Here is a 24,821-nt window from a genome sequence, read left to right as displayed (position 1 = left end):
CTCCATCTGCCACTTCTCCAGCTCTGCATCCTATCTATGTCTCTTTGCAGCTGACAACAGCCCTCCTCACTATCCACAACTCCACCAATCTTCTTATCATATGAAAATTTACTGACCCACCCTTCAACTCCCTCATCCAAATCACTAATGAAAATCACAAACAGCAGAGGACCCAGAACTGATCCCTGCGGTACGCCACTGGTAACTGGGCTCCAGGCTGAATATTTGCCATCCACCACCACTCTCTGACTTCTATCAGTTAGCCAGTTTGTTATCCAACTGGCCAAATTTCCCACTATCCCATGCCTCCTTACTTTCTGCATAGGCTTACCACGGGGAACCTTAACAAATGCCTTACTAAAATCCATGTACACTACATCCACTGCTTTACCTTCATCCACATGCTTGGTCACCTCCTCAAAGAATTCAATAAGACTTTGTGAGGCAAGACCTACCCCTCACAAATCCGTGCTGACTATCCCTAATCAAGCAGTGTCTTTCCAGATGCTCAGAAATCCTATCCTTCAGTACCCTTTCCATTACTTTGCCTACCACCGAAGTAAGACTAACTGGCCTGTAATTCCCAGGATTATCCCTATTCCTTTTTTGAACAGGGGCACGACATTCGCCACTCTCCAATCCCCTGGTACCACCCCTGTTGACAGTGAGGACGAAAAGATCATTGCCAACGGCTCTGCACTTTCATCTCTTGCTTCCCATAGAATCCTTGGATATATCCCGTCAGGCCCGGGGGACTTGTCTATCCTCAAGTTTTTCAAAATGCCCAACACATCTTCCTTCCTAATAAGTATCTCCTCGAGCTTACCAGTCTGTTTCACACTGTCCTTTCCAACAATATGGCCCCTTTCATTTGTAAATACTGAAGAAAAGTACTCGTTCAAGACCTCTCCTGTCTCTTCAGACTCAATACACAATCTCCCGTTACTGTCCTTGATCGGACCTACCCTCGCTCTAGTCATTCTCATATTTCTCACATGTGTAAAAGGCCTTGGGGTTTTCCTTGATCCCACCCGCCAAAGATTTTTCATGCCCTCTCTTAGCTCTCCTAATCCCTTTCTTCAGTTTCTTCCTGGCTATGTTATATCCCTCCAATGCCCTGTCTGAACCTTGTTTCCTCAGCCTTACATAAGTCTCCTTCTTCCTCTTAACAAGACATACAACCTCTCTTGTCAACCATGGTTCCCTCACTCGACCATCACCTCCCTGCCTGACAGGGACATACATATCAAGGACACATAGTATCTGTTCCTTGATCAAGTTCCACACTTCAATTGTGTCCTTCCCTGACAGCCTATGTTCCCAACTTATGCACTTCAGTTCTTGTCTGACAGCATCGTATTTACCCTTCCTCCAATTGTAAACCTTGCCCTGTTGCACGCACCTATCCCTCTCCATTACTAAAGTGAAAGTCACAGAATTGTGGTCACTATCTCCAAAATGCTCCCCCACTAACAAATCTATCACTTGTCCTGGTTCATTACCAAGTACCAAATCCAATATGACCTCCCCTCTGGTCGGACAATCTACATACTGTGTTAGAAAAGCTTCCTGGACACACTGCACAAACACCACCCCATCGAAACTATTTGATCTAAAGAGTTTCCACTCAATATTTGGGAAGTTGAAGTCATCCAAGACTTACCCTGTGAGTTCTGCACCTTTCCAAAATCTGTCTCCCAATCTGTTCCTCCACATCTCTGCTGCTATTGGGGAGCCTATAGAAGACTCCCAACAAGGTGACTGCTCCTTTCCTATTTCTGACTTCAACCCATGCTACCTCAGTAGGCAGATCCTCCTAGAACTGCCTTTCTGCAGCTGTTATACAATCTCTAATTAACAATGCCACCCCCCCCCCCCCCCCACCTCTTTTACCACCCTCCCTAATCTTATTGAAACATCTATAACCAGGAACCTCCAACAACCATTTCTGCCCCTCTTCTATCCAAGTTTCCGTGATGGCCACAACATCATAGTCCCAAGTACCGATCCATGCTTTAAGTTCACTGTATTACCTGTATATATTATGAAATAAATTGAACTTTATTAGGAAAAGAGCAGCTGCAAGCGTATTCTTCTATTCACAGCAATTAATACCAGAAGGTTGGGGAAAATAAGTACAAGGGTAAATTAAAGTGCTTTATAGTTAACTATCTTTCAGTCTGGTTTTGAAGGAGCCACCTCCGTGAAACTAACCTCCCTTGGTAATATTTTTTCAATGTTGATGTTCGTCTCTGTATGTCAGAGACTACTGTAAATTATTCCTAGTTGGCCAAGTCTGGAAATCAGCATGGGCCTATGAAAATAGAAGTAAAATACTACATTAAATAAATTTGAATCGAAAGCATGCATTACATTGATTTATTGAAATAAATCTGCAAATTATCTGCTCAAGAATTAGGAAACATAATAAAAGCAAAGCATTGCAGATGCTGAAAATCCAAATTTAAAAACAGAAAAATGCTGCAAAAACTCAGCAGATCTGGGAGCACCAGAAAGAAACAATTAACATTTCAAATCAATAAAACTTCTTCAGAGTGATGTGGACTTGAAATATTAACTCTTTGTCTCTCTCTGCACAGATGCTGCCAGGCTGGCTGAGTTTTCCCAGCGTCTTTCTGTTTTTAATTTAGATTTTCAGCATCCGCAATATTTTGTTTTTATTACGTTTCCTAACCCTTGAGTGGATAATTAGCAAATTCTTTTCAATACCATGTTCTGTTGATGCACCAGGACACTATTTTATATCTTGAGTCAAGTATCTAGATGGACAGAACCAACTGAAGAGGTTTAGTGAATTTAGAGTGGAGGAGCCAGATCCAGTGACTGATTATGCGGATTATGTCGCGCCTGTCATGACTTCAGGCTACTCCAAGTGCTTCACAGCCAATGAGGTACCTCTGAAGTCTCTGTTGTAATATAGGAAATGTTTCAAAAATATAAAGATAATGATTTATGTTACTGTAAATCTCCTAGCAAGATAGCTGGATGGCAGTTTGAAGAGTGCAAAAGAGGTTTAAGTAAAAAGACACCAGTTTTCTCCCATTTATCAGAGTCAAATCATAGCACCGAGAAATCTTGATCCCGAGGGACTGCCTTAGAAGAGAATAGCATAGTTTAAAATAAGAAATCTCACACATTTTTGAAACTTTAATTGGGAATTAATGTAAGATTCTTTGACTCTTTTTTTTACTCCATTTGCTTTTGGTCGCTGGATATGTTTCATTCACCTAGAGGTCTGTCAGTGTTATTAGATTTGAAAATATTTTTTTTTCACCTACCATCCCTCCCTCCTTGACACAATGAAATTGAAGCGTTATTCTTGTGAAGCAGATTTCAAATTAGTTGTCAAGATAGCTTTCAAATGTTTAATCTTTCAGATGCTTTGAAATACAGCTGAACATTGCCTGGAGCTGGAATATGCACCTATTTAATTAAGTAGCTACTCTTTACACAAGTCAAGACTGAGGAGGCGAGCTGTCAGAGGCAGAATGTGAAGTCAAACAGAATCACTTTTGTGCTGCTATAGACAGTTGCATACAATTATAGGTAGGAACCTGCAAAAGATTTGAAAGAGAAATATTGTATGTTGGTCCTAAAAAGAAAGAAAATAGCTTGCGCAACTGCAGTAATATAGAGTTCAGCATATAAGACCATAAGGCATAGGAGCAGAAGTAAGGCCATTCGGCCCATCGAGTCCACTCCACCATTCAATCATGGCTGATTTCAACTCCATTTACCCGCTCTCCATAGCCCTTAATTCCTCGAGAAATCAATAATTTATCTACTACTGTCTTAAAGACACTCAACGTCCCAGCCCCCACCGCCCTCTGTGGCAATGAATTCCACAGACCCACCACTGGCTGAAGAGATTTCTCCTCATCTCTGTTCTAAAGTGACTCCCTTTTATTCTAAGGCTGTGCCCCCGGGTCCTAGTCTCCCCTGCTAATGCAAACAACTTCCCTACGTCCACGCTATCTAAGCCATTCATTATCTTGTAAGTTTCTATTAGATCTCCCCCAACCTCCTAAACTCCAATGAATATAATCCCAGGATCCTCAGACGTTCATCGTATGTTAAGCCTACCATTCCTGGGATCATCCGTGTGAATCTCCGCTGGATCCGCTCCAGTGCCAGTTATGTCGTTCCTGAGGTGTGGGGCCCAAAATTGCTCACAGTATTCTAAATGGGGCCTAACTAATGCTTTATAAAGCTTCAGAAGTACATCCCTGCTTTTATATTCCAAGCCTCTTGAGATAAATGACAACATTGCATTTGCTTTCTTAATTACGGACTCAACCTGCAAGTTTACCTTTAGAGAATCCTGGACTAGGACTGCCAATTCCCTTTGCACTTCAGCATTATGAATTTTGTCACCGTTTAGAAAATAGTCCATGCCTCTATTCTTTTTTCCAAAGTGCAAGACCTCGCACTTGCCCACGTTGAATTTCATCAGCCATTTCTTGGACCACTCTCCTAAACTGTCTAAATCTTCCCGCAGCCTCCCCACCTCCTCCATACTACCTGCCCCTCCACTTATCTTTGTATCATCGGCAAACTTAGCCAGAATGCTCCCAGTCCCGTCATCTAGATCGTTAATATATAAAGAGAACAGCTGTGGCCCCAACACTGAACCCTGCGGGACATCACTCGTCACCGGCTGCCATTCCGAAAAAGAACCTTTTATCCCAACTCTCTGCCTTCTGCCTGACAGCCAATCATCAATCCATGTTAGTACCTTGCCTCGAATACCATGGGCCCTTATTTTACTCAGCAGTCTCCCGTGAGGCACCTTATCAAAGGCCTTTTGGAAGTCAAGATAGATAACATCCATTGGCTCTCCTTGGTCTAACCTATTTGTTATTTCTTCAAAGAACTCTAACAGGTTTGTCAGGCACAACCTCCCCTTACTAAATCCATGCTGACTTGTCCTAATCCGACCCTGCACTTCCAAGAATTTAGAAATCTCATCCTTAACAATGAATTCTAGAATCTTGCCAACAACCGAGGTTAGGCTAATTGGCCTATAATTTTCCATCTTTTTCCTTGTTCCCTTCTTGAACAAGGGGGTTACAACAGCGATTTTCCAATCCTCTGGGATTTTCCCTGACTCCAGTGACTTTTGAAAGATCATAACTAACGCCTCCACTATTTCTTCAGCTATCTCCTTTAGAACTCTAGGATGTAGCCCATCTGGGCCCGGAGATTTATCAATTTTTAGACCTCTTAGTTTCTCTAGCACTTTCTCCTTTGTGATGGCTACCATATTCAACTCTGCCCCCTGACTCTCCTGAATTGTTGGGATATTACTCATGTCTTCTACTGTGAAGACTGACACAAAGTACTTATTTAGTTCCTCAGCTATTTCCTTGTCTCCCATCACTAGATTACCAGCGTCATTTTGGAGCGGCCCAATGTCTACTTTTGCCTCCCGTTTGTTTTTAATGTATTTAAAGAAACTTTTACTATCATTCCTAATGTTACTGGCTAGCCTACCTTCATAATTGATCCTCTCTTTCCTTATTTCTCTCTTTGTTATCCTCTGTTTGTTTTTGTAGCCTTCCCAATCTTCTGACTTCCCACTACTCTTTGCCACATTATAGGCTTTCTCTTTTGCTTTGATGCATTCCCTAACTTCCTTTGTCAGCCATGGCTGCCTAAAAGATTCTTTTTTGTTTTTCCTAGCACCTCCGCTCTCTTTTCCAGTTGAAAAAGTTTTGTTTGGGAAAAAATGGTTCTGTTTTTGCCCCCAAAACTTGCCCATAGCAGTTAAGTAATGATTCTTAAGGAAGCGTCTGCAGTGGCACACGTTTATCCATTAGATAGTTAATTGAAATGAAATGAAAATCGCTTATTATCACAAGTAGGCTTCAAATGAAGTTACTGTGAAAAGCCCCCAGTCGCCACATTCCGGCGCCTGTTCGGGGAGGCTGGTACGGGAATTGAACCGTGCTGCTGGCCTGCTTTGGTCTGCTTTCAAAGCCAGCGATTTAGCCCTGTGCTAAACAGCCCTAAATGAAATTAATGAAAATCCCTTATTGTCACAAGTAGGCTTCAAATGAAGTTACTGTGAAAAGCCCCTAGTCGCCACATTCCGGCGCCTGATCGGGGAGGCTGGTACGGGAATTGAACCGTGCAGCTGGCTTGCCTTGGTCAGCTTTCAAAGCCAGCGATTTAGCCCTGTGCTAAGTGAGGTTTGGGGTTAATCCATACTGTCCAGCCAAGTCTAAAGTTTATTTGTCAGTCTATGGGTGCTACAATTGAGCAATGCCCAATGAGGAGGAGTAGTGTGGAGAGGAGTCCATAAAATTGAGGAAGTAAATAAAAATTATGAGAAGCATTTAATTTCATTGCAGAATGGCTATTCAGATGTTGGGCCATAACTTCCTCGATGTGGCAATCATTGTCTGACTGCTATTCTGTGCCTGCTTACCACACATGTCTTCCCTGCCTGTCTTGCCTGACCTTCCAACTCAGGCCAGGTGAGAGGCAGTGCAGCTGTCTCCGAAGCAGAGCGTGAAAGGACAGGAGAGGTGAATTGAAGGACACCAGATAAGTTTAAAGGCCCATTTGAAAGTGATAAGCCAGGAAGTATGTAGGTGGACAGGATTTGGGAGGTGAGGGGTTGGAGGTAAGGTGGGAGGTCATACATTGAATGTTGGGAGTCGTAGTGGTGTGGACATTTGGGTGGGAGGGGGGGTGAGATTGAACTTTGCAGGGGTGCAGTAGTTGGGGTATGTGGGGAGTAGGGCATCGACGGGGGGGGCTGTTGGGGAGTCGGACATTAGGGGGTGCGGACATGAAGGGGTTGACCTCCGTGTAGGGATAGGTGTTGGGATAGAGGTTGTGTCAAGTCAGAGGGTGGTGATCAGGCTGCGGGGGGGGGGCTCAGGCTTGCGGAATGGGGTGGAGCGTTGGACCTCAGGGTGGGGTGTGTGGGGGTGAATGAGACCAGGCTGGGTGGAGGGGAGAGTTCCGTGGGGGTCGGTTTTGAGGTGAGGAATACCATGCGAGTGGGGGAATCCGGGGAGCTAGCTAGCCGGGAATGTCCTTTGGGTTCCCGGGATGTCCCCTTGCGGGGCCAGGCGTATGGGAGTTGTCCCTGGGTGGATCGCATGTGTGGAAGGGGGGAGTCCCATCAGGGTGTCAGTCTGCATCTTTACAATAGTTACCCAGAGGTTAGAGGAGGTTTTAACTAATGTTTTCTGAGTAACTATTGGTGCAACCCTGGCAGAACCATTTCTAAGTTTGCAATTTAAATCACATTTTTGGTTTGTTCATGGCACAGGGCAATTCCCCAGAGGAAGTTTGTACTTCTGGTCAATTACTGTTCAAATGCATACCTGTGAAGTTCTGAAAGGGATTCCTCAGCATATCCTTGGGGTATCTCTCTTCCTTTCTCTCTCTCTCTCTTCCTCCCCCCCCCCCCCCCCCCCCAAAAAAATCTGGCGACACTGGGAAGGTACAGCCCAATGTGATAGTCTTCAATTGAGGTTAAAAATGCCCTGTAGTGTGAGTGGTGGCAATTAGCACAGGGCTAAATCGCTGGCTTTGAAAGCAGGCCAGCAGCACGGTTCAATTCCCGTAACAGCCTCCCCGAACAGGCGCCGGAATGTGGCGACTAGGGCTTTTCATGGAAGCCTACTTGTGACAATAAGTGATTTTCATTTCATTTCATTTCACTTCATATGCAGCTTGTCATAATATAACAAAAATAAGAACATTACTGCACTTTATGTTTCACACAGTTGGCAAACCTGAAGCCCATGGGGCTATAAAGGGACAGCACCAGCATAGATGGGAAATTGGATGAGGCTCAAAGCAAAAACTGGTATAAATGGTTGTTTATCAGGCTGCAGAGAGGTATACAGTGTTGTATCTCAGGAATGTTAGGACCAATGCTCTAGACTTGGACTGATGAAATGGATAGATATATGCATGAGCAAATTGTGTAGGGAAGTGTGAAGTGGTGAATTTTGGAAGGAATTATGGTCGGCACATTAGCACAGCGGGTAGCACTGTTGCTTCACAGTGCCATGGTCCCAGGTTCGATTCCCGGCTTGGGTGACTGTCTGTGTGGAGTCTGCACATTCTCCCCGTGCCTGCGTGGGCTTCCTCCGGGTGCTCCGGTTTCCTCACACCAGTCCCGAAAGACGTGCTGTTAGGCAATTTGGACATTCTGATTTCTCCGTCTGTGTACCCGAACAGGTGCCGGAATGTGGCGACTTTGGGCTTTTCACTGACTTTGTTGCAGTGTTAATGTAAGCCTACTTGTGACAATAAAGATTAAAAAAAAAAAATACGGGGAGGTAATAGAAGCTAATTGGTACAATTTTCAGAGTGCGGAAACAATGACCTGGGCGTTCACGTACCTAAGTCTTTGCCAGGACAAATTGGGAAGGCTGTTTTAAAGCCCAGGTTTCTGTACTTTTTAAAATGGAGGCAGAGAGTACAAAAGCAAAGAAGTTTTGCTAAACCTTACAAAACAATGCTTTCTTCTCTGATTAAGGAATGCAGTTGTCTGGATAGATTAGAGAAGCTGGGTGTGTTCTCCTTGGAGCAGAAAAGGTTGAGGTGCGATTTAATAGAGATGCTCAAAATTTATCAATTTTGATAGAATAGTTAGGGAGGAATTGTTTCCAATGCAAGGAATGTCAGTAACTAGAGGGTTTAGAATTCAGATGATTGGCTAATAGAGGGAGATGCAAAATAATTTTACTCAATATATGATCAGGAATGCATTGCTTTAAAACATGGTAGAAGCAGATTCAGCAGTAACTTTCAGAAGAAATTGTATAAAATGTTGAAAGGTAGAATTTGCAGAGCTGTGGAGAAAGAGTTGGGGAGTCGCACTTAATTGATAGTTCTGTCAGAGAAACATCTCCGCACGGGCAATTAAGCTGCGAGACCTCCTTCTGTGCTACTAAATATTTTTGATTTACCACATTTGATGTTTTAGTAGGTAAATGTACACTCAATTACTCATTCCAAACATTTTGGGTAATGTGAAGTTTAGTACAATATGTTTGGGCCAGGGTTTAGAAAACTCCAAAGTATATCATGGAGTTCACCTGACCTGCAACTGTTTATTGAATTTGGCTAGGATGAGCACAAGAGCCTGCCTTTCAGGTGTTATTCAACAGAGTTCTTGGGCGCTTTTAATCAAAAAACAAGCTTTGATCTACGAGTTTAGTTAACATTTGTATAAACACACAGTGAGAATTTATATCAACTACAAACATAAGGACCCCACACAGCTACAGTAATCTATGTATAACTCTTAATGAATTCCCCCTTAGCTGTTCCAATTCAATAACAAAATCCAAGTAACACCAGAAACCCCTTTTTAAAGGTATGGCCCAGCATACGGCATTCTCACTGGTATAAGACTTGTTAGTGATACTCTGTTCCCCTTTTCAAACAGCAGGTTTGAATTCCTTCCAGAAAGCAATTATCTCTTTTAAGTTATCAAGCAGTCTGGAAACAGTTTTTAAAATGAAGATAGAGAGACACTTATTTCAACCTGTGCAGTTAAAACCAGTCCAAACTTAAAACCAAAGTAAAACTCAGAGCCACAGCCCAGTTCCACCCACACAATGACATCGCAGAAGCCATGTGATAATAGAAAAACATTCTTAAAGGGACACTCCCATGACATCGAGACACTCCCATGACAAGTACCATAAAAATGTGAAGCAGTTAATGTATATTTTTGAATAAAACTTACTCTTTGCTGTATGCAGATTATTTTAAGTTACAGTATTTAGAAAAATATTATAATTTTAAATTATTGTAATGCTATGTATGCAGAAATTGCTGAGATATAGCAAACTAATTTAAATGGTAGTAAAATGTACTGGAAAGTTTCACCCTGCTTGGAACAAGTACACCAACCATGAGTGACACTCTTGCCAGCAGAACTCCTCAAGAATTCCTGCAAAGAGAGGTTTCAGGATTCCGTTCAAGTCTATTGAGTTTTCTTCATTCCAACCTTGCTGCATTCTTGACATCGCTGTTGAGGGCACTGATTTGCCAGTGCGAGCCAACCAATCATAATTTTCGACTGTGTGTGGCATTCTTCCTCATTCTGTGCAGTGAAGTAATGCAAGCCATTCGATATTTGAACGTCCAAGCAATAAATGGGAATGTTCCATGCATTGCTGTTATCGGCAGCTTTTTAATACCCACCTCATATCATTGAGTTGTTCACCATTAAGGAGTTTTAAGTTTGCAATCATGCCTCTGGGATTATGTATGCTTCCTTTGTGCCAATTTTAAACAATCGCGACCAATTTTTCCGGCAAAAATACAGTCATTACGCTTTCCGTGAAGTGTCTTGACAATTACATTCAGCAGCAGCTTTTGAGAGTGATCTTACATTTAAAGAAAATTATTGGCTTCAACATGTTATTACATCACCATGAAACTGGGATAAAGTTCAGATATGTGTGAATAGTTGCCACTTGGATTGACTGCTATATTTATCCAGTTCCCTTTTAAAGGCCATTATTGTGTTGTGTTATGCTGCTTTGGATAACACGGACTGCTACTTGATGCAGTCTTAACTAAAGGATGCTCCAGACTCTGAAATGAGTTCAACGTGTTTATTGAACTATTAACACAGTTCTCAAATGAATTTGACTCTCTGCTAATCTAACTATAGTAACTCAGTCTAACTGTACCAGCTTGCTCTAAGCCACATGCTGGGGTGTGATGCTGCTGATCAACCCTGTCTAACTCTCTAGATGTCTGTCTGTGGAAAGGGGCAAGGTGTAGGTGCCTCATTCCTTTTATAGTGTTTATGTCATGCCCCCTTGTGGTGATGCCACCTGAGTGTCCTGACTGCCCATTGGTTGTGTCCTATTCTGAGTGTTCATTGGTTGCATGTTTGCATATCATGACAATTGAATCTGTTTCCACCATCTTATCGGTGCATTCCAAATCCTAACCACTGTTTTTTCATGTTGCCTGTGTTTCTTTGGCCGTTCACCTAACATTTGTACCCTTTAGTTATCAACTCTTCAAACACTGGAAACAGTTTCCCTTTACTTTAACCAAACCCTTCATGATTTTATGCATCTCTATCAAATTGCCTCTTCCACTTTCTCCTTAGAGCAGAGAAGGCAATCTCTAGTCTGTTCACGTAACAAATCCCTCATGCCTGGTATCATTCTAGTAAATCTGACTGTACCCTCTCCCAGGTTTTCACATCTTTTCTAAAGCATGATTCTAAAGCAGATTTGGATGCAGTACTCCAGCTAGAGCTGAACTAAAGTAAAGTAAAGTCGCTATAGCCCCAGATGATCATAGGCTGCTTTCCCCTTTGAGGGGGAGAGCTGTGACTGGTGGTGATGTAACCTGAGGATCACCACAACTCGGCGAATGGCAGGGTTGAGAAGGTGGGCCTTCATGAATATCCTCAGCTGGTATGGGAATTCAACCCATGCTGTTGCCCTCGCACTGCATCACGAATCAGCTGTCCAGAAAACTGAGCTAAACTGGTACCCAATTATAGGCTTTACATAATTCACTTTTTGTACTTTACTTCTATTTATAAACACCTCCAGCTCACATTCTTCTTGCATGATCTTTAAAATTGTATAATTTTAGCATGTATTGTCTCTTATTCCACCTACCAAGATATATTATAATAATAATCTTTATTAGTGTCACAAGTAGGCTCACATTAACACTCCAATGAAGTTACTGTGAAAATCCCCTAGTTGCCATACTACGGCACCTGTTCAGGTACACTGAGGGAAAATTCAGAATGTCCAGTTCACCTAACCAATACAATGGGCTGGTTTAGCTCGCTGGGCTAAATAGCTGACTTTTAATGCAGACCAAGGCAGGCCAGCAGCACGGTTCAATTCCCGTATCAGCCTCCCCGAACAGGCGCCGGAATGTGGCGACTTGGGGCTTTTCACAGTAACTTCATTTGAAGCCTACTTGTAATAATAAGCGATTTTCATTTCATTCAAGTACATCTTTCGGCTCTTATAGCCTTCCACTTTTCTGCATTGAATTTCGTCTGTCATATGTCCCTTCATTCCACCAGTCTATGTTGGCTCAAAATCTAATACCAACTTCCTCACTGTTTATTACACTTTAAAGTCATCAGCAATCATCATCAGCGCCAATCATTAATGTATATCACACTGCTGCCTATGGCGCTGAGGACCCGGGTTCGATCTCGGCCCCGGGGCACTGTCTGTGTGGAGTTTGCACATTCTCCCCGTGTCTGCTTGGGTTTCACTCCCACAGCCCAAAGATGTGCGGGTTAGGTGGATTGGCCGCACTAAATTGCCCCTTAATTGGAAAAAGATAATTGGGTACTCTAAATTTATTTGAAAAATATCAATGTATATCAAAAAAAGCAGTGGATCTGGTATTGACCCTTGGGGAGCTCCATTTCATATCTCCTTCCAGTCTAAAAACCAGCCATTCACCACTTCTATCACTTACATAATTTTGTACCTTATATTACCTTCTTTATCCCATGGATTTCAGATTTATTTATAAGCCTAATATGTGGTACCTTTTGAAAGTCCATAAAAATAACATCAACTGTAATGCCCCCTCTTCCCCTCTGTTTAACATCATAAAAATAATAGTGCCCATTATGTACCTGCTACAGAGTGTCATTTTGAGTACAGACTGTTGTTATAAGCCTCTCTCCTATGTAATTGTTTTGCTGGTGTCTGTTGAGGGTTCTGAGCATGTCCGAGCTTTGCAAAGCTTTTTCAGTGCGCAAGAGGTGACCTGGAAGCAAGACCTGTTTTACTAGAGCTCCTGTTTTCACAGTTATTACTATTGCTATTCTTCCGAGTTACTGTTATTGTTAAACTTAGTTATTTGTTTATATAAAGAAGTTCCTTCTTTTAAACAATGCATTCAACTCAAGTTACCATATCTTCAATGACGAGAAAACAGCAAATAATGAAAACAAAGCTTTTCGAAGTTCAGCGTGGCAACATGAGGTTGCATTCAGTGAGTAGCTTGTATTCATCGTGGGTCTATTTGACAGAATTTCAAATTATCCGGGGTGGTCGATGAGTTTGATGAAAGAAGTGGGGACTGGGCTATGGAGAGGTTGTAGTATTTGTTTTCAGCAAATGGAATAGAAGATGAGGCAATACAGTGTTCAATTCTCCTGAGTGCATGTAAGGCGAAGACGTCGAAGTTGATGAGGAACCTGGCCACGTCACAGAAGCCAGGAGAGATTTCATTTCCCATTTTAGTTGCTCTGGTCCGGAATCACCATAACCTGAAGCCCTCTGTGATTGTTCAAAGATTCGAATTTCATAACCATTTTTGAAAAGCAGGCCAGTTAACAGCTACTTTTGTGGCAGAAATACAGCAGCTTTCAGAACTCTGATTTTGGAGCAGTTTTAGAAGATATGCTTAGAGATGGGCTGGTCTGCGGCGTGAACAAGGGCAGCATTCAGCATTGCGTCGGCTGTTGGGTGTAACCCCACAGACCTTTAAAAGGGCGGTGGGAATTTCTGAGGGCATAGAAATGGCTGCCAGCAATGCTTGGACATATTCAGCAGGCTGATGGTGATGCCCAGCCACTGGCACTGCACCAAGTACAGAAAGAAGCTGCAAGCAGAAAGGTGAAAGCAGTGGAGTGTTTTAGGTGTGGAGGGCCATGCTATGCAAATCAGTACACGTTTCTGGATACTGTCAACGATGAAACAAGGACATTTAACAAGAAAATGCAGGGGTGCGAAAGACGAGGCCAAGGCTGAGCAAGAAAATTTAAATTTGAGGAAGCCTCAAGCAGCTATGCACCTCTTGCACAGCTTGGAGCAGGCAGAGGAGCATACTTGTGTAATGTGAATGAGGCACAAAAAGAACCTGTTTTTACAAAAGTGATAGTCAATGGAAAGCAAATCAAAATGGAGGTGGACACAGGAGCCTCCTCGTCCATAATTAGTGATCTGCAAGTCGATGTGGGACTCTAACCGATTGTCAGCCCTTACTCTGGTTTAGATTACCCAATTATTGTTTTCCAATTAAGGGGCAATTTTAGTATGGTCAATCCACCTAACGTGCATATCTTTGGGTTGTGGAGGTGAAACCCACGCAGACACGAGGAGAATGTGCAAGCCCACACAGACAGTGACCCAAGGCCAGGATCGAACCAGGTCCTCAGCGACGTAGGCAGCAGTGCTAACCACTGTTACCGTGCCGCCCAAGATTAATCTTTGTACGCATTCCGGCGAGTCGATACCTTTGCTCGGGGCATTGGAGGTCCATATTGCGTATAATAGTCAAGAAGCCAGGTCACACATCTCCTTGTGCTGAAAGGGAAGGGGCCGAGTTTCCAAGTGTGTGACTGGCAAAATTCCATTGAGGAAGGATGTGATTGAGCACACAAGGGTGTCCGAGGATGTTGTCTAAAAGTATCCGGACATGTTCAAGGAGGTACGTTGCGTGGTTCTACTGTGAAGTTGTACGTAGATCCCCCGGCTGCTTCTCACTTTTTCAAGCCCAGGGCAGTGCCCTATACCATGAGAAGAAAAGTGGAGCAGGAGTTGGAATGGCTGCAAAGGCTTGGAATCAATGAACCTATTCAGTTTTCTCGTTGGGAGGCTCCAATTGTTCATGTCCTTAAAAATGATGGTACGGTGATCATGTGTGGTGACTACAAGCTCACCATTAAACAGTTTTCCAATTTATCTATTACCTAGGGTAGAAGATTTGTCTTCAACTCTTGCGTGAGGCAAGACATGTTCAAAATTGGACATGAGCCAGGCATATCAACTCTTGCTAGAGGAAGAATTGAAGCAGTACGTGACCATCAACACGCATAAAAGTTGTTCAAATACAGTTGTTTGGTTTTTGACATAGCTTTCAGAGGACGATGGACAATCTGTTACAAGGCATTCCTCAAGTGGCAATCTACTTGGATGACATTTTAATTACAGGGAAGACTGAAGAGGAGCACCTCAGCAATCTGGATGTGTGAGGTTTTAAAAAGGTTTTCAGAGTCGGAACTGCGTCTGAAGCGTCCTGACACAAAACGTGAAGTATCTAGGCCACAGAATCACTGCACAAGGCTCATCTCCTGTGGAAGGGAATGCTTGAGTGATTAAGGAAGCTCCGAGCCCAGGAATGTATCAGAGCTGAGGTCATTTTGGGCTGACAATTGAGAAGTTACGTCAAATTATTTCAACTCGTAGTCTTATCAGATTTGCTTATTTCCGATAATGGTACTACATTTACAAGCAAATTATTTCAAGAATTCATGCAACAGAATGGTATACGCCATGCGCATACTGCGCCATTTCATCCAGCTTCGAATAGTTTGGTGGAGCGAGCTGTTCAAATCCTGATGGAGGTTTTGAAGAGAATGGAAGGTGATAATTTTGAGTACAAAGCTCTCAAGATTTTTATTCCACAATCTGCAACCAGGTTTCTCAAGCGGAATTGTTAGGTTGAAGGATGAAATATTATCTGGATTTACTTCATCCAGATCTCGGAGAAAAAGTGAGCAAGAAACGAGAGAAGGAATAGAAGGGATAAACTACCACGTCAAAGAGAGGCAGTTCAAGCCGGATGATCAAGTTTACATTAGGAACTTTGGTAATTACCAGAGGTGATTACCGGGAATAATTTTAAACCAAAATGGTCCAGTATCTTGGGTCGTGCAAATGAAACATGGAAGAGTTGTCCGCAGACACCAAGACCATATTTGTTTGCATTATGACAATCGTGGAAATGCATCAGAGGTCTGTTGAGGGTTCTGATCATGTGCAAGCTTTGGGTGGGCCTTCGTTTGCAAGAGGTGACCTGTATGTAAGATCTGTTTCACTTGTGCTCCTGTTTTCATAGTTATTACTGTTACTACTGTTCTGGCAAGTTACTGTTATTGTTAAACGTTGTTATTTATTTCTATAAGCAAGTTCCTTCTTTTAAGCAAGGCATTTGACTACATGCTTTGTGGTCTCAAGTTACCACAGTACCCAAGGTTATTGACGAGTAATGTAGTATAAAATCATCTGGAACATGTGTGTCAGCTGTGGTTTAGTTGGTAGCACTCTCGCTTCTGAGTCAGAAACTTGTTGATTCCAACCCAACTCCAGAGACTCCAGCACCAATCAAGGTTGACACAAGTGCAGTACTGAGGGAGTGCTAAGCTATCAGAGTTGTACCTTTTGGGGGCTGAAACATCAAAATGGGGTTGTTTGTCTGCTCAGGTGGATCTAAAAGAGCCCATTGTTGTAAGATGTGTGGTTTTGTAGGTCACATGAAGTTCTGAGGCATGCATAGTTTAACGGCAAAAATTAACTACTAGTAACATCTTTAAAAATTATTTACGGGATGTGGGTGTCGCTGGTTAGGCCAGCGTTTATTGCCCATCCCTAGTTGCCCTTCAGACGCTGCCTCCTTAAACCACTGCAGTCCTTGAGATCTCTGCTCAAGAAGAGAAAAAGACTGGTTGAAGATGGCATACCTGACTTAAAGATTAATTTTTAGGGGGGGGGCAGGGTGGCACAATGGTTAGCACTGCTGCATCACAGCTCCAGGGTCCCAGGTTCAATTCTGGCCTTGGGTGACTGTGTGTGGAGTTTGCACTTTCTCCCTGTGTCTGCATGGGTTTCCTCCGGGTCCCACTGTCCAAGGAAGTGCAGGTTAGGTGGATTGGCCATGCTAAATTGACCCTTAGTGTCCAAAAGGTTAGGTGGTGTTACTGGTTACAGCAATAGCGTGGAGGCATGGACTTGGGTAGGGTGCTTTTTCCAAGAGGCGGTGCCGACATGATGGGCTGAATGGCCTCCTTCTGCACTGTAAATTCTATGACACCTTGATGGTTCCAGACTCATGCCTGCCACTGGACATCAAATGTCTCCAGGCCCATAGAGTGGCATGTCTGCCATTCATAGCCAGAAGCCTCTCAGCCACAGTTCCTTGTCCAAGAGGACCATAACACTGGCACCTATGCCCAATTTAAAATTTGCAAGATAATCATTAACTGAGATGTCCATGTTCCAGAATGAAAATCCATGATCTTTTATATTGTCTAAAAAGCATGGTTGTGTTTCCTCTCGATGTTGGTCCTTGATCTCATGAATCATCTTGCAAAGCTTTCCGAAGCATCCTGTGCAATTGAGTTGAGACTGTCGGACATTGATCATGCCTTTGGTTGCCTACCTTCTAATGGTCGATTAGGGTGTTGCTTCTCTTGGCCTGGAGTGTCCCTGCCCCTCTGCTGTTTTGCTAGCTGGACAATGGAGGTTGCCCTGTATCCTGTCTTGCTTTCATCCTTTAAGGTGGATCTGTGCTGTAAATGGATTTCAGATTGCCTAAGGTCAAATCTTCCTTACCTTGAAGCATTTCGGAGAATGGATCGTATGCCACTCCCAACAACAATTCTGTTTGTGATTAGCTGTGAATCTAGGCCACCGTAGTCACAATCTTTAGCTGTTCTGAACAGCTCATTAACTCACCAGGTTCTTCTGGCCATTGGACATGTTTGTTAAATTTTGCGCTTTCAAAGATCTTGTTGATGCTCAAATGAAAGTGTGTCAAATACTTTAAAATTTCAATGAAATAGTGCTGAGGCTTCATTGATTCCTTGTGTAGCTATTGTGTCGTCAGCTATTGGACCTACCGAATAAAGCGGTGTGTTAAAATGTTCAGCTTCTGTCTTTTTTTCTAAACCTGAAGCTATCCTATATCAAAGGAATCTCTTTACTCTAACCTCCCCAATTTTGTAACTGGTCTAGGCCTTGCTTCCAAGCTAGTCCAGTAAGGTAGATTTTTTTGATCCATGCTCCTTTAAAATGAAAAGTGTGGATAGCTTTACATGATGTCAGAGAACCCAAGATGGTGCTGCCGTATGCTACTCAATGAGGTTTCCTGTGCTTGTCAGATTTGGTGAACTCCTGCAGAAATGGTGGTTGCCGTTTCTGTGCTTTAAATTTTCAGCAGCGACTCCCTGCATGGACCTTGTTTTTAGTCTTTCCTGCTGTATCTAAGTATTTTCAGATTGTGAAACCTTTGATTCCTGGCTTTTTCTTGCTTTTTTAACTGCCAATTGTCTCTTTATAAATGATCCCACTTGCAGGGATGTGTTCAGGTACCACTTTGGGGCTCGGATTGTTCGCAGTGCTTTTTAATATGACAATTATGACTATGACTGACTTGGAAAATTTTAAAAAACCGTTCTGGCCAAGACCTTGAACATATTTAGCTCACCCCTTCTCGGTCTTCTGACTCTGAGCTTTTTGGGTATTGAAGCTGGACTTCCAAGGGATTCAGTGGACTCTCCTGTTGCAGTGTGGAGTTTTATTTCAGCCCTCTGTTTCCAATCTTGCTTTGGGAATTTTCTTTGGCAATCCTCTTCTGCACCTTTGCCTCTGATACTTCCCGTCAGGTCAGAATTCTACTTTTACAATTGTTCAGGTGTTACATTTCTTCTCCAGCTTTTCTGAAGTTCTGAAATTTTGCCCACAGCTGCCACCATGTTGTAAAATGTGTGTAATTTGGTAGATCTTGTGAAGAGGTTTTGGGCATTGTATAGTTTAGCAGTGTTTATTAATTACTATTAACTACACACACATATATCTTAAGGTCTAAGCTAGGAGCTGTGTTCACACTTGCCTCTACACACATCTCTGTCTAGTACAAGAATATTCTTTTGACTTGAGTCAGGTGTTCCTTTACATTACACCATGGATGCACTGTACCCAGTCTCACATTATACCAGATCCTTATACTACACCCATGGCACTATTGTGAAGAAGGAGAGCACATGAGTTATCCCCTGTGCCCTGGCCTCTTTGGATTTGCAATGAAGCTTTGGAATACCTCTCCTACACCTCTCCAGCTTGCTTTTCTCCTTTAAGACACTGCTTAAAATCTACGTCTTTGACTAAGCTTTTGGTCATCTGACATATCTTTTTATATGGCTTGGTGTCATACTTTGTTTTATAAGCACCTTGGGATGTTTCATTGCATTAAAGATCCTATAATGTAAGCTGTGCTGCTATATTGTTGGGGTCAAATAGCTCCTTTAAGCTGAATTATGTGGATGACATCAGCATTGCCAAAAAATCAAACTATTGGATGATGAGAATAAACAAAAGTATTTGTTATTTCAAAATAAAGATGGCATTCCTTTTTAATTAAACAATTAACTGAAAAGTTCCTTTTTAAAATAGATTTAGAGTACCCAATTATTTTTTTTCCAATTAAGGGGCAATTTAGAGTGGCCAATCCACCTACCCTGCGCATCTTTGGGTTTGTGGGGCTGAGACCCACACAGACACGGGGAGAATGTGCAAACTCCACAGTGAGAATGTGCAAACTCCACACGGATAGTGACCCGGGGCCGAACCCGAGTCCTCAGCATTGTGAGGCAACAGTGCGAAGCACTGCGCCCCCGTGCCGCCAAACTGAAAAGTTCCTTACACACTTGAAAGAAATTAAAAAGGAAAAACAAATGATGGCCTCTGCTCTATACAGTATTCAAAAATGCTTAAATTTTACAGCAGGAAGTGTTTCATCATTGTGAATAGGTTGATATATAGAACAAAGTACAATGAAAACAATATAAACACATTAGATTGAGTTGCCACCTCATTGTTCAGCAGGGTGGGAACGGATAATGTCAATCAGCTCTTGAAAGCAAATGGCAGGAAATGTGTGTTGTCTCTGCTAACAAATGTTGGTGAGGTTAATACTGGCTTGTGATGGTTTGCCCAGTGAACATTCTGTAAAGCTTATCATTGAAGAAATCAATCTGTAACTGCAAATGGACATTTTTGCAAGTTTTTATTTTACAAAACAAATGTGACTGACTACACAGCTTTGTCTGTATTCCACTGTGCTCCCTCAGAATAGCTATAAGTTGTATGTTATGTAAATAGATTCCCAGGAATAATGAATGGCCTGATATGTCTACAAAGGTGTGAGGAATGTGAAGCAGAGGGTCTTTGCTATCCAGTAATCATCAAGCAGATGACGAAGGTCGAAGGTACAAGAGCAAGAAGAAAGCTCAATAAAGCATGCAACCCCTCATTGCCCACAGACTGCCGAACTGACTGATTAACAACTGACTGCTGATGTGGAATGTGGATTTTTTTCTTCTCTCTTTTTAAAAATTACTTTATCAGAGTTACAAAGCCAGAGCTCAAAGTATGGACAAGGGCGAACCCCTAATCCAGCTCCTTGCCTGCTCCAAAAAACAATTCAAATTCAATTTGAATCCAATTCATGGTCCCCACAGGAGAGAAATTACACTTGACCCCACGCTCATCTTAGCCAAAAGGCCGAGAAGCGATTCTTCTGTCCTCTTAATGCTGTTACTTTCCCTTTTCCATCTCCTTTACCTTGCACTCTCTTTACCCCTATCTTTCATAGCCTCTCTTTCTTTCAATCCCTCTTTCTTTTTCCCTCTCTCTACAGTAGGACTCCTTGGCAAGTGAGACCTCGCACCGAGACACTGCTAAAAAGAATGATCTTAAAACAGGCAAAATATAGTCACAGTGAGGTATATGTAATTGAGAATTTTGGGTGGATCTAGTTAAAATATGCAATTATTGATTGCCTAATTAGATTGAAAGAGAATGGATGGACTGTAGCTGCTAACTGCCTTAATATCCATGATAAGTATCAGACCAGATTTACTTTTATGCAGTTGAGAAACTGGAAAGCCAGTGTGACAAATGCAAGTTCAGCATCCAGCTGGTATTTTTGACACCAGGAGTTGCTGTGTAAGTGATTGTATGTGTATGGCTCTCCTCTCTCTCTTTCCCCCTCCCCCACACACTCGATTTGTCTTTTCACATTTGTTTGCAAAACAAATACGGCTGTTCTTTGGCACTACGTCAGTTATGTATAATCAGTACCCACGTAAAAAAATAAAATCACCGAGCAGTTAATTACCATAAAATGAATTGCATCAGCGGAGGCTTCTGCATATTGCATTTGGGTAGCTTTGAGATTCATATTATGCATGTGCATGTTTAGCTTTTGAAGCAAGCAAGCATCATCTGCTTGCTGGACCAGAGCACACAGCAAAATGGATACTGTGAAGCAGCTCCTGCATGGGCATATGGTCTGTGATTTAGTATGCATTTAGTGTTTCCGTGCGTTGATGTGTTAGAATATGTACATAGAAGACTGTTCTAAGCAATTGTTGAGTCTGTTGCAGCTAATTCAGGACCTTCTCCAGGTGATGTCATTCTATTATCTGTAAAGTTATAATCCTGCTTCGTATCCAATTTGTCTAGTGATAGATTTTATTTTGAAGCGGAGCACACAATCGATGGATGGGCTCCCTGGGGGGGGGGGGGGGGGGGGGGGCTGCAAGGTTAGCTGGTAGAAAACAGGCTCTTGATTATTACTTTATCCTGGCTTATCCATCTGTTAGTTCCACAGTTGCATGCGTAACTGTGTGTAGCTGGAGGGTGGGGGAAGAAGATCAGTGTCTGAAACAACGCTGCCTGATTATTTCAATACAAAAATCAGCCTGGGATGAATCATGAGCATTGTGGTTCGATTTTGATTGTAGGATGTATGCTAGGCTACAGCATTGAGTCTTCTCGGAAGACATGGAGTATGTTTCCTAAGGGAACGACAGACCGCTTTGTGTGAACATTTTCTTCTGTCCTTTCTGTTTTCGAAAGGAACCTTTTTTGCTATCCAGGAAATGGCTTTTCTTGTGCGTTGCTATGCCAACTGCTTGCAGCCATGGCCTTCTAAAGTAAGCATGATCATAAAATTACTGTGTAATATTTTATTTGCATCTAAATACATTTGATAGTTTATTATTTTGCTTGTGACATTACTACAGCTTTAATGACTGCTAGTGCAGTGTGTTTGTTCTATGTGCAAGAAATATAAGTGTTAAGTGAAATGTCTGTTGCTGTCATAATATTAAGATGAATTGTTGAAAGTTGGTGCGCTTAGCTAAGCAGGGACCAGCAGTGACCACTCTGTCAACATCGTTGGCAGCCAGGAAGGAGGTTCCTATTCATATGTACGGCCCTGATTCTTTAGTTGCGAATGTAATAGTATTAACAATGCCTTACTGAATGCTGTAGGCTGGTTTCTAGTCCTCGACTAATCTAATACTGCATTAAGCCTTTTGAGGGAGTCTGTGTGCGGTCAGCCATTTTAGCTTTCTCACAGCCATAGGATTTGCTGTTGTTCTAAGGAAACTAGATGTTTACTTTTGCAAAGGGTTATTTCCTTCCACACTTGAGGTACTCCTAGTTTGTTTAGTCTTTTCATTATGAGGAAAAAGAGGCATCTGCTCGATTGATATTCTATGCCAAATCAAACCCTGTTAATAGCTGCAGCTTTTTCATACTGTAATGGGTGAATTGATGAGCTGAAAATAATCAGACCATGATGTTAAAATTCAGTTCAGCACATATTTCTTCATTATGAAACCATTAGCAATCGGAGCTAATCATCCAATCATGGGACAACAAGACAAAAACACAGTGAGTATTTTACACCTCCTGCTATCATTTAATATTAAATGGTTTTAATATATTTGCATTGTCACATTTTTAAAATTGTTTTGGTGTTGGTAGCTTTGGTGCTGATTTTTAAGTATGATGGTGTTCGGTTATGATGGAATAGCCTAATTGCAGGAGTGTTACTTCAACAACTTGTCATTCAGGGGCCCACAGTCTTTATAAAATGTTTTCTAGTTATTTAATTTGTTTGTTCCTCAAAGTTTGTGTTCAATGGAGTCAGTTCAGAAGGAGATATCTGTGCCTTTAGTTTTCATCTAGTCACTGTATTGTCAGAGGTTTCAAATCTTCAGATACAGGATTTGTTGAGCAGAAGTCCAAATTGTGTAATAGATAATAGATGCCTATTAACTACTGAAAGCAAAGTGGTACTAATTTTGTGCAGTATAAAGTGGAGACAGTTATTTTCACTTTTTTGGATGTTCCGGCACTGTAGCAGTAAGTCCTCAGTGTACAAATGCTGCTGAAAACAATTGTGCAGCTTGTGCATGCATATGTTAAATGTGTGGATTATTTGTCTGAAAACATTCATTTTGGAAATCATTTTAAAAGAAAAAGAATTGCTTCCTCTAGATGGCCCAGTAATTACATTTTGTACCTTGAAACATAAGAAATTTGAAAGACCCATACTGGCATTTTTATAATTGATACCTCAAATCAGATTTGTCTTTATTCTATTAGAATCCCAATACAGTTGTTTGTTTTCCATAATAGTGTATGTATGGAATATCAGGAAAGTAATTTGGGGGGGGAGAAAGTCCAGGGTCTCGGCGAGTTTATTTGCTGTCTTTGCAAGGAGCTGGTCAAAGCTAACTTAGTTTGGAAAACAAATCCTCTATGATAATTAACTAAGGTTCCTTGAGTTTAAAAATAACACGTCTACAGCAGTTTACTCATGTCGACTTAAGGAAGAAAATGAGTGGTGGATTGTTGGAATTTGCAGTGATGGTTTTTATAGGATCTGTTATCTAAACTATAATTACCTCATTAAGGAAGGAGGTCTTCATCTCCTGATGGACCTCAGATCTTGGGCATGCATGGAATGGGCTGCACATGCAGTTCTGCAGTTTCTCCTTCTGTGGGCATAGTGAGCCTGTTCAGGAAGAAAAACAAGACAAATGCCTGAGTCATGTGACCAGATACAGACCACACCAAAAGACAGCTAGACAGGGGACAGAGATAGCTCCCAAAGAGTAGAGGGAAGAGGGAGAAATTGCTTCTAAAAAAAAAAAAGTCCCAGAGAGGGGACAGTGGTAGGAAAAGTCCCTAGTTCAGTTAAAAAGAAATGAGGAGTGAAACAGGCTCCAATCAGGCAGAGGGAACTGCGTGGAGCAGGTTTTACGTGAAGAAGGCAGTTGAAAGTTGGTGACCCTGTGCTGTGGACCGTTGGGGCAAAGGTACCCCTTTGGAGTGATAGTGTTTTGCTTGGCGTGGCTGAGGCTCTGAAATTATGCTTGTGAATTGGGGCTTGAGTATATAATCATAAATCCAGGGGAACAGAATCTCCAGAAACAAGATTGAAACCCTGCGAGGTGGGATGTCATTGATGCTGTTCAAGTCTGGTAAGTGAAGAGGGCCAGTAGAAGCTCTGAAGATTCAGGAAGGAACTTGGTGTCTCCATGCTGCAGACTTTGGGGGGAAAGGGTCGGCCTTTAGAGTGGGTTAATGTTCTACTGGGCACAGTTGAAGTACTGAAGCTTGAGTACAGCTTCAGGAATCCAGGGGAACAGAATCTCAGGAGACCAGATTTAAATCGTGTGAGCTGGGCTTTTGTTGATGCCGCCCAGGTTTGAGTGACCTTTGGAAGAGAATTTAAAGATTAGATCTTCGAAGGTGAGGACTGGAATCCCTCGCGAGAGAGAGTTTGTGAGATTGGTTGACTCACAGTGTTAATGATGTCTGGCTGGGTTGTTGAAAAATCCGTGGACTCAGTCTTGGTTGCATCGTCCATGTAGTGTGGTGTGTTCAACCACAGTTGGCTATTTACCTCATACTTAACCTGAATGTTCGAGTACAAGATACATGTTGTAAATTGCTTTTATCCTTCTGCAGTAAAGTTTATTTTTGTTTGTTTGTTCAACACTTCTGGAATCTTGTGGCTTTATTCACTGAGCAAATATCTTGAATCTCAAACTTTGTCTACTTTAAACAAAACCTGATTGATCTCTAGCCAAATTGGACCAAAAGCCTAGGGAGCTGGTCAAGGATCATAACAAATCATAAAAGGTACTTATTTTAAACATTAATGGAATACATCAATGCAGATATTCTGATTATCTGGAAATGATGCAGTAAAGTTTGGCA

General features: G+C 42.1%; 1 protein-coding gene across 10 annotated transcripts in view; it reads left to right on the top strand.

Annotated features, from left to right (window-relative positions):
- Window positions 1–24,821, top strand: part of rapgef2b (Rap guanine nucleotide exchange factor 2b) — a 508,586-nt gene that overhangs the window by 159,333 nt on the left and 324,432 nt on the right. The window contains exon 1 of one of the 10 annotated variants that reach the window (XM_072495771.1): window positions 21,038–21,088. The exons of 7 other annotated variants lie outside the window; for them this stretch is intronic. In XM_072495771.1, the coding sequence (XP_072351872.1) occupies window positions 21,053–21,088 (36 nt within the window). In that variant the 5' untranslated portion in view covers window positions 21,038–21,052. Of the gene's footprint in view, window positions 1–21,037; window positions 21,089–21,492; window positions 21,737–22,077; window positions 22,482–24,821 lie in introns of those variants that run through there. 2 more of the 10 variants (XM_072495769.1, XM_072495768.1) reach the window with 2 other exon arrangements.

This window comes from Scyliorhinus torazame, chromosome 3, assembly GCF_047496885.1.
Source record: "Scyliorhinus torazame isolate Kashiwa2021f chromosome 3, sScyTor2.1, whole genome shotgun sequence".
In the NCBI taxonomy this organism is placed as follows: Eukaryota; Metazoa; Chordata; class Chondrichthyes; order Carcharhiniformes; family Scyliorhinidae; genus Scyliorhinus; species Scyliorhinus torazame.
Note: the sequence above shows the minus strand (reverse complement) of the source record. Positions and strands in the feature narration are given on the sequence as shown.